We start from the raw sequence: 13,947 nt of genomic DNA, 5'->3' as shown, positions 1-13,947 counted from the left end.
ATGAACTATGTCCGCTGAACGCAGGTGGACGGCCCCTGGCATAGTTGTGCAAGAGGGACCCTTGACAAAAACACGGCACTGCGTAAGAGGGCACAGTTTGTTACAGCCGTGAGCAGAGCCTCACACCACGTCCCTAGCACCAGCCCTCCCTCATCCCTGAAGCTCCTCTCAGAGGTGGCACCTGACTCCCAGGTCCACCTATCAGTGCGCCTATCAGTGCGCCCCTTCCCACGCCTCCTGGAACTCTCACAGTGATTGGTTCAGGCCAGAGCCAACAAAGCCAATCCAGAGCAGCATATCACTTGCTGAGCAGTGAGACACTCTCACCTCCACGTGGGGAATGGAACCAAGTTCAAAAGGCAGCGGCCAATCCTGAAGACCCTAATAAGGCCGTAGGATCCTTGGATCCAAACGAATCTGCCTCTTCCTCTGCATGTACAGGTCAACAAGTCTTCTTGCATAAATCCTTGGTTTGGTTTTGTTTTCTTTCCTTTTGTAACCCAAAGGCACTCGTGGATTCTGTAATGAGTCTCCACTATTACATTTTTCTGTTATTACTGTGCTGCTACTTCGGCACAGTAGGAGGTAGGTAGTGCATTTCATTTTGCTTTTTAATACAATTTTTAAAAATCTGGCTTTAAAAAAATGCATTCTCTTTTCCTAGCCCTCTTTAATTATTAATTTATCACTGAGCTATTTTAATTTCTATTTTTGCAAGGAACTGAGGTCTTGTAACTAACTCCTGTAGGAAAGGGTTTTCTAAAAGACTTCTTGGGAGAAAGTTTGTACGTAAAAGGGAGTGGGTCAGAGGCTGGATCAATAGTACAGCAGGTAGAGTGCTGGCCTTGCACATAACCAACCCAGGTTTGATCTCTGGCATCCCATATGGCCCCCCACCAAGCACTGCCAGGAGTAATTCCTGAGTGCAGAGTCAGGAGTTACCATTGAGCATTGCTGGGTGTGGCAAAAAAAAACAAATAATCATAAGTGGATCAGAGGCATCATCTGGCAGAGGCATCAAAGGACTGAATTCTAATCACCAACCTGCACTATCTGTGCATTCCAGGCGTGCTAATGAACTTCTTCCCATTCCAGAATAAGAAAGAAAGAGAAATCCTGGTCTCTCCCCCAGCACCCAAGTCAACGGGGCCACAAGTTGGGATGATAATCAAGGCACCAGGTAAACAACGCGGACAGAAGACCATTCCTGGCGACACTGTACCTGCTGGTAATAAGTGGTTAGGCCTCAGTTGTTTCCAGAACTGAGACCAGAGGTTATCCGGTTATCCGCTCACTGTCTCAGCTACAATCCCAAAGCCTGTCTGTGGCTACACCAAGCTCCAGAACACAGACCCTCAGCAGCAAGTGCAAACTGCCTCCCTCATCTAGAACAGAATGAAGATGAGGAGGGATGAAGAAGCAAGGAAATCATGCCGGCCCCAAATATTCTTCAATCTGAACAGGAATTTCCATTTCCATGGCCCCATCCCCATCACCATTCCCCACCCAAGGCAATGTTGGCTCTTCGAGAAAGGCCCAGATTCTTTCCCTCCCGGACTCATCCTTGCCCCCAGTTCCATTTATTCTCTATGCAGCAGCCGGTGGGGACCTTCCACAGATAAAAATGTCAGAATACATGTTATTGCTGCTTCAGAGGCTGGATGGTGTCTTTCAGAGGTCCCTTTAGGAAGACCAAAGTCCTAAGCTCCCGCCACAGAGCCTTTGCACATGCTCCTTCTGCAGGCAAGGCTATCTCTCCCATCCCTCCTGCCAACCTCACACCTCCACTGGAACAACAGTGCCATGAAAACCCTGCGTTGTTAGCCCTTGATCAGGGGAAGTTGTTTCTGGTGCTTCCCTGAAAGTTTGTCTTTCTTAGGGAGGTTTATGGCAAGAAGTCGAACTCGAACCCCCAAAACAGCCTGGACCACCTCTAGGGCCCATGAGTGCAAAAATGTGGATATGGCCGGTGCTTGATGGACACATGTGGCAGGGCGGAGTACTGTGACCAACCAGGCCAGTAGAAGTAACGGCAAAAGACTGTTTTCCAGATCCTTTAAACAGAAATGAACCTTTAACAAGTGATGGTGCAAGACACCGGCAGGGAGGGCATGTGCCTTGCATGTGACTGACTTGGCCGGCAGCCCAAGGAATCACACGAGCACCTTCAGGAGTGAGTGCAGAGCCAGGAGTAACTCCTGAGCACTGCTGGGTGTGTCCCCAAATATATGTTAATATTAAGTAAATAAAACTCGATGGTGTTGGGGCTAAGGGAGACAGCTCACAGGATGGAGACCGTAAGTCGCCCTTGCAAACCCAGTAATGCAGGGAGTGCACTCTCCCGTCTGCACCACCACTAGAGATGGCCCCGCTGGTCACACGGGACACGAAGATCAAAGATGTAATGGCACTTGCCTTGCATGCAACTGACCCCAGTTTAATCCCGGGCACTGCATGGTCCCCTAAGCACCGCCAGGGGTCACTCCTGAGCACAGAGCCAGGAAAAGAAACCATTGGGGGTGGTCCAAGCCCCCCCCCAAAAAAAGTCCTGACATCACCAGGAGGAATTATTCTACACATCTTAGAAGTCTGCCACTCACTGAGTGAGGATGAGGGTGGGCTTCAGCAGGTGGGAGAGGGCGAGCGGATCCACACCTGCACTCGGCACAGCCGCGCAGAGGTGCTGCATCAGGTGCAGAGCCCGCATCTGCGCATGCGGCCTCTGCCGGGCGGCAGGGACGCCTGCAAGCCAGGTGTATGGACAGTGACCCGGAAGTCAAATCCGCAAAAGGTGACCCAGAAGCCAAAGGCATGAACAGTGTCCCTCCCGCCCCCTGGGCACCCTAAAAGGAACAGACCTCAGTGTTTCTCAGTTCATCAGAATGGACTTCTTCATCCTCAGTCATAACCAAATACATAAAGCCAAATGCATGGATGGATTTGACCCGGGAGCCCAGGGGCATTCTAAAATAAAACAGGCCCAGGGCAGAAGCCACGTAGAGGGCCCTACAAGCGAGCTGGGAGCTGCGAAGCCAGAGAGACCATTCTCCACCATCACTGTTTCACACGGGGGCAGAACGGCTCAAGCTTTGCATGTAGGAGCTTCAGCAACCATCCCCGGCACCATGTGCTCCCTGAGCACTGAGCTGAGAGTAGTCCCTGAGCACCATCCAGGGGTGGTGAAAAGAAAAGAAAAAGAGAGAGAGGCACATTGGTGAGTGCTGTGGAACCTGGGGGTGAACTGGGATCTCCAGGGCATAGAACAAGATGGCAGCGCATCAGGGCGGGATTCTGGGTCCAGACCTGGGAAAAAATGCACTGCACAGCCAGGCTTTATTTTTTTTCTGCTTTTTGGGTCACACCCCCCAATGCACAGGGGTTCCTCCTGGCTCTGCACTCAGGAATTACTCCTAGCGGTGCTCAGGGGACCATAGGGGATGCTGCGAATCAAACCCAGGTTGGCGGCATGCAAGGCAAATGCCCTACCCGCTGTGCTATTGCTCCAGCCCCGACAGCCGGGCTTTAAACCCCCACGCCAGGGACCGCACTCGGTCAGAGGACAGCGACCCTCCCTCGCTTCCTCTTCTCCCTCGCTCCCTTTCCGCGCATGCTCAGAGAAAGACCAAGGGCCACTGGACGCGGAGAGAGCAGGGCCGCGAGTCAGGCAGGATCGAGAGATAAGAGACAGGAAATGACAAGAGAGTGGAAGGCAGCGAGCAGAGGAAGGAGAAAATGAGAGATGGGGAGATGGGAAGAGAAAGGGGGAGCTCCAATGGTCAAGGAACCTGGGGAGGGGAGAGAAGGAACAATGTCCTCCTTCCTGGGCCGCCCCTCTGCCCCCCCCCACATCCTGCACCATCTCTCCCCGCCAGTGCTCCCTCCCTCCATTCCCTGCTCCTTTCAGCCTCCTCTCCCTCTTTCTCTACTCCCCCCCTCTTTTATTAACTTTTGGGGCCACACCCAGGGGTGCTCAGGACTTCAACTCTGTACTCACTCCTGGCGGTGTTCAGGGAACCCTGTGGGGTGCCAAGGAGGCGCCCTCCCTTGATTCCTGCTGGTCCCCCAAGCAGGGACCCCTGGGGCCACCCCCCACACCGTGATACCTGATCCCCAAGGCTGGTTCATGTCATGCTTGGGGGTCCAGCATGGGGGGAGGCCACCAGGCACCCGCAGTCTGGGGCGCTCAGTTCCAAGGGTCCACCTGGGGGCCAAGACCATGCACATCGCCCGGAGCTCGCCCTCCCCACCTTCCCCTCCTCCCTTCCCATTCCTAGTTCTCTCCCCGTAATGTAAGCCTCCCCCTATCAGGCAGAGTCAGAGGGACCTCTGGACTAGGCAGGGGTGGCTGAAGAGAGAGCGGGGGGCCAGGGGGGGGGGAGAGGCACAGGGATGGGGGAACATCGGCTGCCCCGCCAGGCCCCCACCGCCTGGAGCCTCATTAATTTCACTATCAAGCACACGCAGCGGCCATGGTTGTAGCGCTTGTTTATTAAATATTTAACCAGGAGGAACCCAGCTGAGATGAAGCCTCTCGCTGCTGGTGGCCCCGGGAGAGTGAAACACGGGCACCACTGCCGGGATCAGCCGGGGCTGGTGGCAAGGCCCAGGGGGGCGCGGGGGAACAAAGGCCAGGCGCAGCGCTGGGGGACTCCGCCGGTGCAGGCGGCAGAGGGTAGGCGGCCAAGGACGGGGGTCCACACGTTCCGGGGCCAAGAGCCGAAACAGACCACGCTCTGAGCCGAACCTGAACTGTTCCCTGCATAGGGTCCCTGGGGCCGCATGCAACGCCCCGAGCGAGGGCCACACACGGCCACACCGCAAAAGGGACACCAGTGCAGCTAAGGGGGCCTGAGAGAGGCCACGATAGTGACTGCGATTTGTTAAAAAGAGAAGGAGGGGCTGGAGAGACAGCACAGTGGGTAGGGCGTTTGCCTTGCACGCAGCCGACCCGGGTTTGATTCCCAGTATCCCATATGGTCCCCTGAGCACCGCCAGGAGTGACTCCTGAGTGCAGAACCAGTAGTAACCGTTGTGCATCGCCAGGTGTGACCCAAAAAAGAAAAAAAAAAAAAAAGAAAGAAAGAAAGAAAGGCAAAGCAGGCCAGAGAGATAGGACAGTGGGCAGGATCCCAGGGTCAATCCCTGACACCCCAGAGGTCACCCCAAGCCCTGCTAGAAGTGATCTCTGAGCACAAGAAGTCCTGGGTGTGGCCCAAAAACTGAGAGAAAAAAAAAGGAAAGAAAATCCTCAGGCCCAGGACAGCTCTGCGCCACCCCGCAGTTTGCAGCCCTGACACCCCACCCTTTCAATATGCAGCCCTGCACCCCTCCCCCCTCCAGCCTTTAAGCATCAGCATTTTTATTTTCATTTTGGGGGGAGTTGTTGGTCAGAGATGCGCAGGGCCGGCTCCTGGCGGTGCTCAGAGGACCACATGGGATGCCAGGGATCAAACCCAGTCAGCCACGGGCCAGGCAAATGCCCTCCCTGCTGGACTATGGCTCCAGTGAAATATCAGCATTTTTAAAGCTTCCAGGCAGAGCTGGGGTGGAAGAGCTCGGGAACTCCTTCCCCCCACGATGGAATGTTCTAGATCTCTGCCTTCTGCATCTAGTACAGTGGCCCCTGGATGTTTGCCACGTGACCAGTGCCACTGAGAAGCTGCTCTTCTTATCTGTCTTCACCTTTTGCTGGGGTGGGTGTCTTTTTGTTCGGAGGGGGACTCCCAAGCAATATACAGGGGTTCCAGGGACCACTCCTGGCCAGCTGGGATGTTGGAGGCCAGCCAGGGCCTGCTGTGCTCTCTCTCTCCCAGCAACCCCCACATTGTGGGGGTCTGGAGAAGCAGCAACTGCAGAGGCAAACAACCGCCACCCGGGGCCAGCGAGGAAAGCGGGGAAAGAGACACAGGTGCCCACAGACGAACCTTTTCATTCAGGCAGAGCCAAATGCGATCCTCAGGGCCTTGAAGACAACAAGGCCCGCGGCCAACCCCGGCTCCATCCCCAGCACCGCCTGTCGCAACGCAAGCACCACCAGGGGTCACTGCCGAGCACAGAACCAGGACCAATCCCTGAGCACCAAGAATGTGAGCCCCACCCAAGGACCATGACCAGGGGCAGAGACGGGAGCCGAGAAGAGGGGTGGGCACGGTGGGGGGGGGGGGACGGGGGCCGGGGGCCGATGAGCCCAAGGGACGCCCGGGCAGCCACTTTGGCGCTTCCCCAGCTGGGCGAGGAGTTTGTCCTCTGCTCGCGTCTATATTTACACCCGAGGATCTGTCGCAGGCAAGCCTGTTGCTGATGGTGTGGGAGCTAAAGTTCAGAGAAAGCTGCCTTAGACACCCGGCGAGCCAGGGAAGCTGTAAATTCAATTGAAGTCACCCGAAAACCCTAAGCCACCCACTTCCTCTCCAAGAAAATCATGAGTGCTCCTGAAGCTGAATTCCTCAGCCCTCACAGGGCGGGCAGTCAGGCTGGGGGGACAGGGGGCCATCCCGTGCATTTAGCACCTCCCCCAAATCACCCTTGGCTCTTGCCCGATGACACAGCAGTCACACCTGCTACACATTCATGATAACCTAACGCCATCTCCAGCCATGCCCCCAAGGCCCATGCGATGCCGAGTTCAAGAAGGTGACTTCAGGGCCAGGGGGACAGACAGCCCAGGGCCCTGCAGATGGCAGATCTGTGTGCGGTCCCTGGGGCCCCACCAGGAGTGATCCCTGAGTGCACGGCCCCCCACTGCAGCCCCCAAACAAAAGCGTCTGTGCTGCAGTTGGAGAGAAGTTATGGGGATGGTGCAGCCAGCAGGCCAGCACGGTTCCCAGGGCCACTCCGCGAGGGACCCCCGAGTGCAGAGCTGGGAGGAAGCCCTGAACATGCCGCATCTGATCCAAAAAAATGGATAAAACAATACAAATAGATGTGAACTTTCCTGTGTGATCCTTGTCTGCGGTCAGAGATCAAGAGCCGTGCCCTAACATTCATGAGGTGTTGACAGGGCATTAGAGGGTCAGAACGCACCCTGGCTGCCTTCTGCCTGCGGCTCCGGGGAAGGGCACCCCCCACTTCTGGCGAGACTCCCCGGGAAGGGAGATGCTAGCGGTGGGCACTGGGCCCAACCTGAGCTCCTGCGAGACAGCCACGAGAGGGGTCCAGGTTGGAAGGGAAGACAGGCGCCTGCCCTCAGGAAAGGCGTTTCCGTGACATTCGCAGCAAGGAAAGATGCTTCCAAATGCAAGGAACACTCAGAAAAACCTCTCAACTCCTGGGGGCCCGGAGTGCTAGTACAGCAGGAATGGCACGTGTCTTGCAGGCGGCCAACCTGGGTTCAATCCCCAGCATCCCACAGGGTCCCCCGAGCCTTGCCAGGAGTGAGCCCTGAGCACTACCGGGTGTGGCCCCCAAACCAAAACCTCGGCTCACAGAGGCAGAACAGACACACCAAACTCTAGCGCCATTGCTTCTTTTGGAAGGTTCCCCCGGGGTCCCTGCCAAGCTGGTTCTCCCAGAACTGCTGGGTTTCCCAAGAGACTGAAACCAGCACAGTCGATGGCACCCAAACTCCAGAAACTGCGGGTCATTCTCAAGCCTCCTCCGGGGACGGGGACAACCAGACTCAGCACTCTGGGGGTGACCTGCGGGGTGCTGTGCCCAGGCCAGACGGCCACGCTCAGGACAGGGAGGCTAATTATACACTCTCCAACCTCTCTCCGCGTTCCCTGGGGGAGAGACTGAGGCAGAGGAAGACAATTAATTTCATCAGAGACCAAAGGGAATCGGGAAAATGGGACAAGAGGGTCAAGTCTATCCCCCCAACCGCCCCCCGAAGCTGTCAGAGAGGTCGCGAGAGCAAAGTCACCGAGCCTTGCCTTTTTGTTAGGGGGCCACTAGCAGGTGAAGGGGTCTGAGCCCACCAGTCAGGTCTGGGCGCTCACAGCTTCCCCCCAAGAGCTTCGCTTCTAAAGTTTTACACACCCCCAAAAAATAAAAATTTTGGGCACTGGAGAGATAGGATAGCGGGGACAGTGACGCTTGTCTGGCATGCGGCCCACCCGGGTTCCATCCCCGGCACCCCATAAGGTCCTTCGAGCCCCACCAGGAGCGATCCCTGAGTGCAGAGCCAGGATTTAGCCCTCAGCACTGCCAGGTGTGGACCAAAAACCAAATAAATAAAAGGAAAGAGTGTGTCAGCACTTTGGAGCATGCATTAAGTTTTCACATCCCCACCAGAAACTAGAACGCTATTAAAGCCGCATTACCTAAACTTTAATCATCTCAATTTTTATTTATTAATTTTTAGTTTGGGGGCCACACCCAGCGGTGCTCAGGGGACCCCATGGGGTGCCGGGTATTGAACCTAGAGCCTCACACGTAAGGCATGTGGCTCGCCCACCCACACCCCCTGCCCAGCCCGGACCAGACTCTCGGCCAAGGGGCAAAGTCAGGGGCACAGCCGACCTCCTCCCTGACCCCCCAACATTTCAGACTGGAGCGGATACTCACCCCCGCCTCCCCTCCTTTCCCCCACTTCACACACCTCCAAACCCTTTCCTCCCCTCTGCCTTTGAGGCTGCAAGGAGGGGGGCTAGAGAGGAGGGACTGGGGAGAACAGGCATGCAAAGGGAAGGACCACGGGCAATGGTCTGGCAGTCCTGGGGGGCACCCAACAGACACCGCCCCACCCAGTGCCACCACCACTGATGACGGGGGAGTATTTGTTTGCCTCTGAGAGAAATGAAGCCGCCCCCAACCCAGCACAACCCATGCCACTCAACCCAGCACCAGCCACCGGGAAACATCCCAATAAGCCGGGAAGGACAAGAGAACAGTCACTAGCCCGCGCTCCACAGATCGTGAGCAGATGCAGCAGGAGGTGAAAGGGTCCCCAAGGATGCAACTCCTGGAAGAGAAGCTGTGGCCTGAGGAATGCACCTCGCATCCTGCCTGCCCTGTGGCCAGCCCCATTTCTGGTCCCGCATGTAGTTCCCCTGAGCACCACCAGGGGACACTCCTGAGCACAGAACCAGGAATAGTCCCAGCACTCCCAGGTGTCAGAGCCATAGGCGGGTCCTTCTAGCACCTTCTACCATCAAGGACGGACCAAGCCTTGACCAACTCAGCTCACGCCCCCTGTGTCACCCAAGGTCCTCGGCAAAGAATCTATTACTGAAAACCAAAGCTGTTTTTTTGGGGGAGGTGCTTCAAAAGACTCCCACTCACCCACATCCTGAGATCATCCTGCGCTCAGGGGTGCTCTGGGGCCCTTTCTGCAGAGAATGGCACATGTGTCCCATGCCGCTGACAGACTTGAGCTCTGGGACCACCCTCGGAGCCCACCAGCTTCGGCCACTGTGGAAACCTGGAACCTAGGCTCGCAGTCAGCGCCTGGGCGGGGAAAGTTCCTAGCGGTACGTGTGCGTGTGCAGGAAGGGGCAGGGGAGGGAGGGATGGCAGCCCCCTCGGCTGTGGTGACCATGGAGCTGGAGCCACTGGGGACGAGGGGGAGTGGGACAGATCCGGGTCTTGGTTCAGGGAGTGACGCGGAGAAGCACACGCACGCAAACACAGGGCAGGGGGCTCACAGCCCCGGATGCAGGCTTGGTGTGCGGCTGCTCCGGGCTGGAGCCCCCAAGCAACCACTGAGCCTGGAATAGCCCCTGAGCACCATCAAGTGTGACCCCCTCCCTCAAAAAAAGAATGAGCGAGAAAAATGGGTGCAGGAACCTGCACATCGGGAACACCAGCTCCGGAGGCTGGAAGACAAAGCTGTGATGAGTCTCGGGGGCCGGGCGAGGGGGAGGTGGGAGTCTGTAGAATCCTTCAGCGGCTCCAACTCCAGGCTTCCCTGGTTACAGTCCCAAACGCGTGTGCCAAGTTTCAAGCGCTGAGACACGATTCCATGGAACAAGCACCCGGACAGCGCCGCCCTCCACCCCGCCAGTTTTCTCTGCACCCCACTCCCAGAAGTCCCGTCCGACGGCCACCAGATGGACGGCCGGAGGGAAGCTTCCCCCCAGGGCCACGGTCAGATGCATTTGCCGCCCGGAGCCAGAGCACGGCACAGAGGAGCAGCGAGAACTGAGAGCCACGCAGGAACTCGACCAGAAGCTTCCGAGAGAGGCCAGGAGTGCACCAGGGCGCCAGGCAGGGGCAGGCGGCAACCCCGGAAGGTGGAAGATGGGGTCCTCTGCCGTCCCCCGCCCCCCAACCGGCCTCTGAGCCGTGGGGTGCAGGCCGGACGGGGTTAGCTGAGGACACGCATTCTCCTACCCCCTTCCTCGCCTCTCGGAAGACAACCAAGCCGGGCTCCAGAAGGAGGAACGGAGCCATTTGCCACGCGCAACCTGTCCGCCTGGCGAGTCCCTCCCAGACTCCCACCCCCGGGGTACCCGCTGGGCACCACGGACACCCAGCCACCTCCGCGCGGGGAGGGGCAGGACAGCGTGCGACCCCACCCTGGGCACCTGCCACCGACACAGGACCGGGGAGGTGGCGGATGGGCTGGCTCCAGCCTTGGGGTGGACCGTCATGGTGGCCAGAGGGTCCCCCACGACAACACCCTCACCACTGCCACCTGGCCAGGAGCCCATCCACACACACCCAAACCTCACCACCCTCCGCAACCACTTCCGCACCCAGAAACCAAAGCCCCGGCTCAGGCCGAGGACTCCCCACCACCCTGAAAATTTAAAAAAAAACCCACAATCACAATGACTGAGATCCTCAAAATCAGGCAAGCCAGTCCCTACCCCCAAAGCCCAGCCCCATGGAGAGACTAGGAGTTGGAAAGGCAGGGCGGGAACAGGGTGCAGCCGGCCGGGGGCCCACTGCTGCCAAGGGACCGAGAGGCAGCAGATTCGGCCCCGGCCCGCGGCCTGTCTTGCTGGGGTGCAGGGTGCGCCCCCCCCCTTGGAATCTGGGTCACGGTTTGGTAACAGCCACGAAGCCTGACTAACCCCGTCCCCAGTCCCCACCCGTCCCCGCCTCCAGCTCCGTGCGCGCCCCTCCCCCACCAGGGCTATTTCCGGCAGGTACAGATTTCAGGAAACCCAAGAGGCTTTGCTCCAGCGAGAAACTTGGGGTCCACATTCTCCCCCCAAAGTTTTGATTAAAAAGGGAAAAAAAGGTGTCCACCCGTGGGGAGGCTCAGGGGCCTCTCGGGGATGAGAGGAGCAGACGGTACCCCAGAACCATCCACCACCCCATTTTCCCTGACTCTGGCCTGCCTCCCCCAACAACCCGCGCCGGGGGGTCCTGCAGGACGAGGCCCGACGAAACGCTTGTGATTCCCCCCAAGAGAACGCAGGGGCCTTCAGCTTCCAGCCCGGGCACGGGCCCCTCCCCGACGGCCCAGGGCCCCCAACTTCTCCCGGAGCCATGCCCAGCTCGGGGCCAGCCGCCCATCCCAGAATGCGGACTCCTGGCAGGCGCTGGCCCCTTCTCTAAGTTTCCCCGCTGGCCCTGGATAGCCCTGGCCGCCTCGGGCCCAGGGACCCGGCGGGGCGGGAGCTGGGGAGCGAGCTGGCCTCTGCGGGCCGCTGGGCATCCCCGTTCCGGGCCCTCGCGCGTTCCCCCGTGGGGCTGGGGCACCCCGGCTGCTGCGGAGGACTCATCCGGGACACCTAGGACCCTTGGCGGGGTGCGGTCTCAGGAGCACCCACGGGCCTTGGCACGACCCCCCCAGGCCCAGCCATCACCGTGGAAGGATCCTGGGGCGGAATCCACTTCCGGAGGGGCCCCCCCACCGCACCGCACCCCAAGCCCGCGCGGTAGCCCGACCCGGCTCGGGGGTGGAGAGCTTCCCCCCCACACTCCTCCCAGGTAACCCGTCTCTCCCAGCCCCCCCGGAAGACCCCTCCCCACCTCCCATCAACCCCCGGGTCTCGCTCCCAGCCGGGAAAGGGGAGCGGTGGGGGTGGGGGGTGGAGAGAAGGGGGAGGCGCAGACGCCGGGTTCGGGGAGTGGGGGGCGCGGGCAAAGGATATGGCCATTCGGTGATTTTTTTCGCGTATTTTCTCACCACGTTGTCCTCGCTGAAGAGGAAGAGGGAGCGGTTGACGGTGAGGCAGTTCTGCCGGACCGGGATGGGGTTGTAGAGGGCCATGGTGCGCGCGCGCTGCGCCATCGACTGCTTGTACATCCTTTGCGCCCCGGGCTGCCCGCCCTGCCGGCTGCCCCCGGCTCCGCGCCCGCCGCCGGCGCCCACGACCACCCCGGCGGCTGCCCCGGAGCCTCCTGCCCCGTAGCGGGCCGGCATCTCGTCTCCGAAGCGGGCCATTCTGCGGAGAGCAAAGGGCCCCGGGTTACGCGGCGGCTGCGGCGAAGGCTGCGCAGGGAGGAGGCGCCGCCGCCGCCGCGGCCGCTGCTGGTGCCGCTGGTGCAGCTGCTGTGGCCGGCGGAGCCTCGGAGACGGCGGCCCGGGCGGCGACTGCGGACACGCTCCACGGCGCAGCCCATCGGCGGCGGCGGCGGCTGCGGGGCGCCGGGGCTCGGGGGGCTCAGCGCGCCGCGGGCCGGCCCCAGCCCGCCGGAGCAGCTCGGGACATCGTCGGCGCTGACCCCGCAGGAGGAGGGGCGCGGGGCGCGGGGCGGGGCGCGGGGCGCGGGCGGGCGGGGGCGCGCAGGGGACGCGCCGCGCAGCAGCGCCGGGAAGCGAACCAGGCAATCCCCAGGCCGCCCACTCCGGGGTGGGGAGGGGAAAAAAAAAAGAAAAATAATAGGAAAGGGAGGAGAGAGAGGGGGGGGGAAGCAATTAAAAAAAAAAAAGAAAAAACTCACGCACACCCCCCTCCAGGACGCGCACGGTTTGCAAAGCGGTTTGCACAGCGCGCCCCCCCTCGGGCGCCCGGGAAGCCTCCGAGAGGCGCTGCCAGCCGGCTCAGGCGGTCGGTTCTGTTCTGCACACTCAGGGCGCCCGGCCCGCTTGGAAACAATTTCTCTAATTTGCCATTTTAATTAAAAAAGAGAGAGAGAGATATGCTAATATTTAAAAATGAAATAGACCGGGGGGAGGGGTGGGCGGTGATGGAGAGAGGTCGAGGCAGCACCGAAAAAAAAAATTTTTTTTTTAAATTCCCCTTTTGAGTTGCCGAGCCCTTCAAAAGGCCGAAGGAGCCCGGCCCGCCGGCCCGCGCGGTGCGGCGCCCCGAGGCGGGCGCGGGAACCGGGCAGCGCCGGGCGCGGGGCCGGCCCGCAGGAATCCCGCAGCCGCGAGGTCCCGGGCTGGGGCTAGGGGTCTGCGGGTGGCTGGCTGGGGGGCTCTTTGGGTTTTCTCTTTCCCCTTCCGGAATCACCCGCGGCCGCGTCTTCTGCTCACGAGCGAGCGAGTGTGCGCGCGTGTGCGTGCGAGCGCGCAGCCCCCGCGCCGCTCAGTCGCATCTTGGGGTTAAATGGCTGCAATCGAATCCTGAAAATTCCCACTGGGGGCGGGAGAGAGGGAGAAAGAGAGAGGGAGAGAGAGGGAGAGAGGCGCCTTTGGCTCGCACGGCACGGCGGTTGCTCCCCGGATGCTGCACTGCCTGGCGCTCCCCCCACCTCCCACCCCACCCCCCAAATCCCTCCTCCTGTTCTCTTCCCTCTAGGTTTTGCTAAAATAAGACTTGGTGTGGCAGGGTGCGGGGAGGAGAGAGGAAGACGACGGGGGGGGGGGGGGCAGCCGGGAGGAGGCGATGGGGATGCGCGCGCGAGGGTCCGAACCCCCAGCCCCTGCCAGCCTAGAACAGAAGCGGCCCCGCGTGGGCACATGACGGACCCCAACCAATGACGACTGAACGGAGTGGATGTGGGCGCAGATTCCTGCACTCCGGCAAGGGGCAGCAGGAGGGAGAAAAGTACTGGACACACAGAGAGAGAGAGAGAAAGAGAGAGGCAAACAGAGAGAGAGGGAGAGAGAGAGAGACACACAGAGAGAGAAGTCACTAGCTCCCAAGGAATTTGGTTTGTCCC

The 13,947-nt window shown here is 59.8% G+C and overlaps 1 protein-coding gene across 9 annotated transcripts in view; it reads right to left on the bottom strand.

Annotated features, from left to right (window-relative positions):
* Positions 1–12,553, bottom strand: part of CACNA1A (calcium voltage-gated channel subunit alpha1 A) — a 114,756-nt gene extending 102,203 nt beyond the window's left edge. For 7 of the 9 annotated variants that reach the window (XM_056119613.1, XM_056119617.1, XM_056119616.1 and 4 more), the window contains exon 1: positions 11,989–12,552. In XM_056119613.1, coding sequence (XP_055975588.1) covers positions 11,989–12,280 — 292 coding nt within the window. In that variant the 5' untranslated portion in view covers positions 12,281–12,552. Of the gene's footprint in view, positions 1–11,988 lie in introns of all 9 variants that reach the window. The other 2 variants (XM_056119618.1, XM_056119620.1) reach the window with 1 other exon arrangement.
* Positions 12,554–13,947: the final 1,394 nt, after the last annotated feature.

This window comes from Sorex fumeus, unplaced genomic scaffold (assembly GCF_029834395.1).
Source record: "Sorex fumeus unplaced genomic scaffold, SorFum_2.1 ptg000041l, whole genome shotgun sequence".
Classification (NCBI taxonomy): Eukaryota; Metazoa; Chordata; class Mammalia; order Eulipotyphla; family Soricidae; genus Sorex; species Sorex fumeus.
This window is presented reverse-complemented; position numbering and strand designations above follow the sequence as displayed.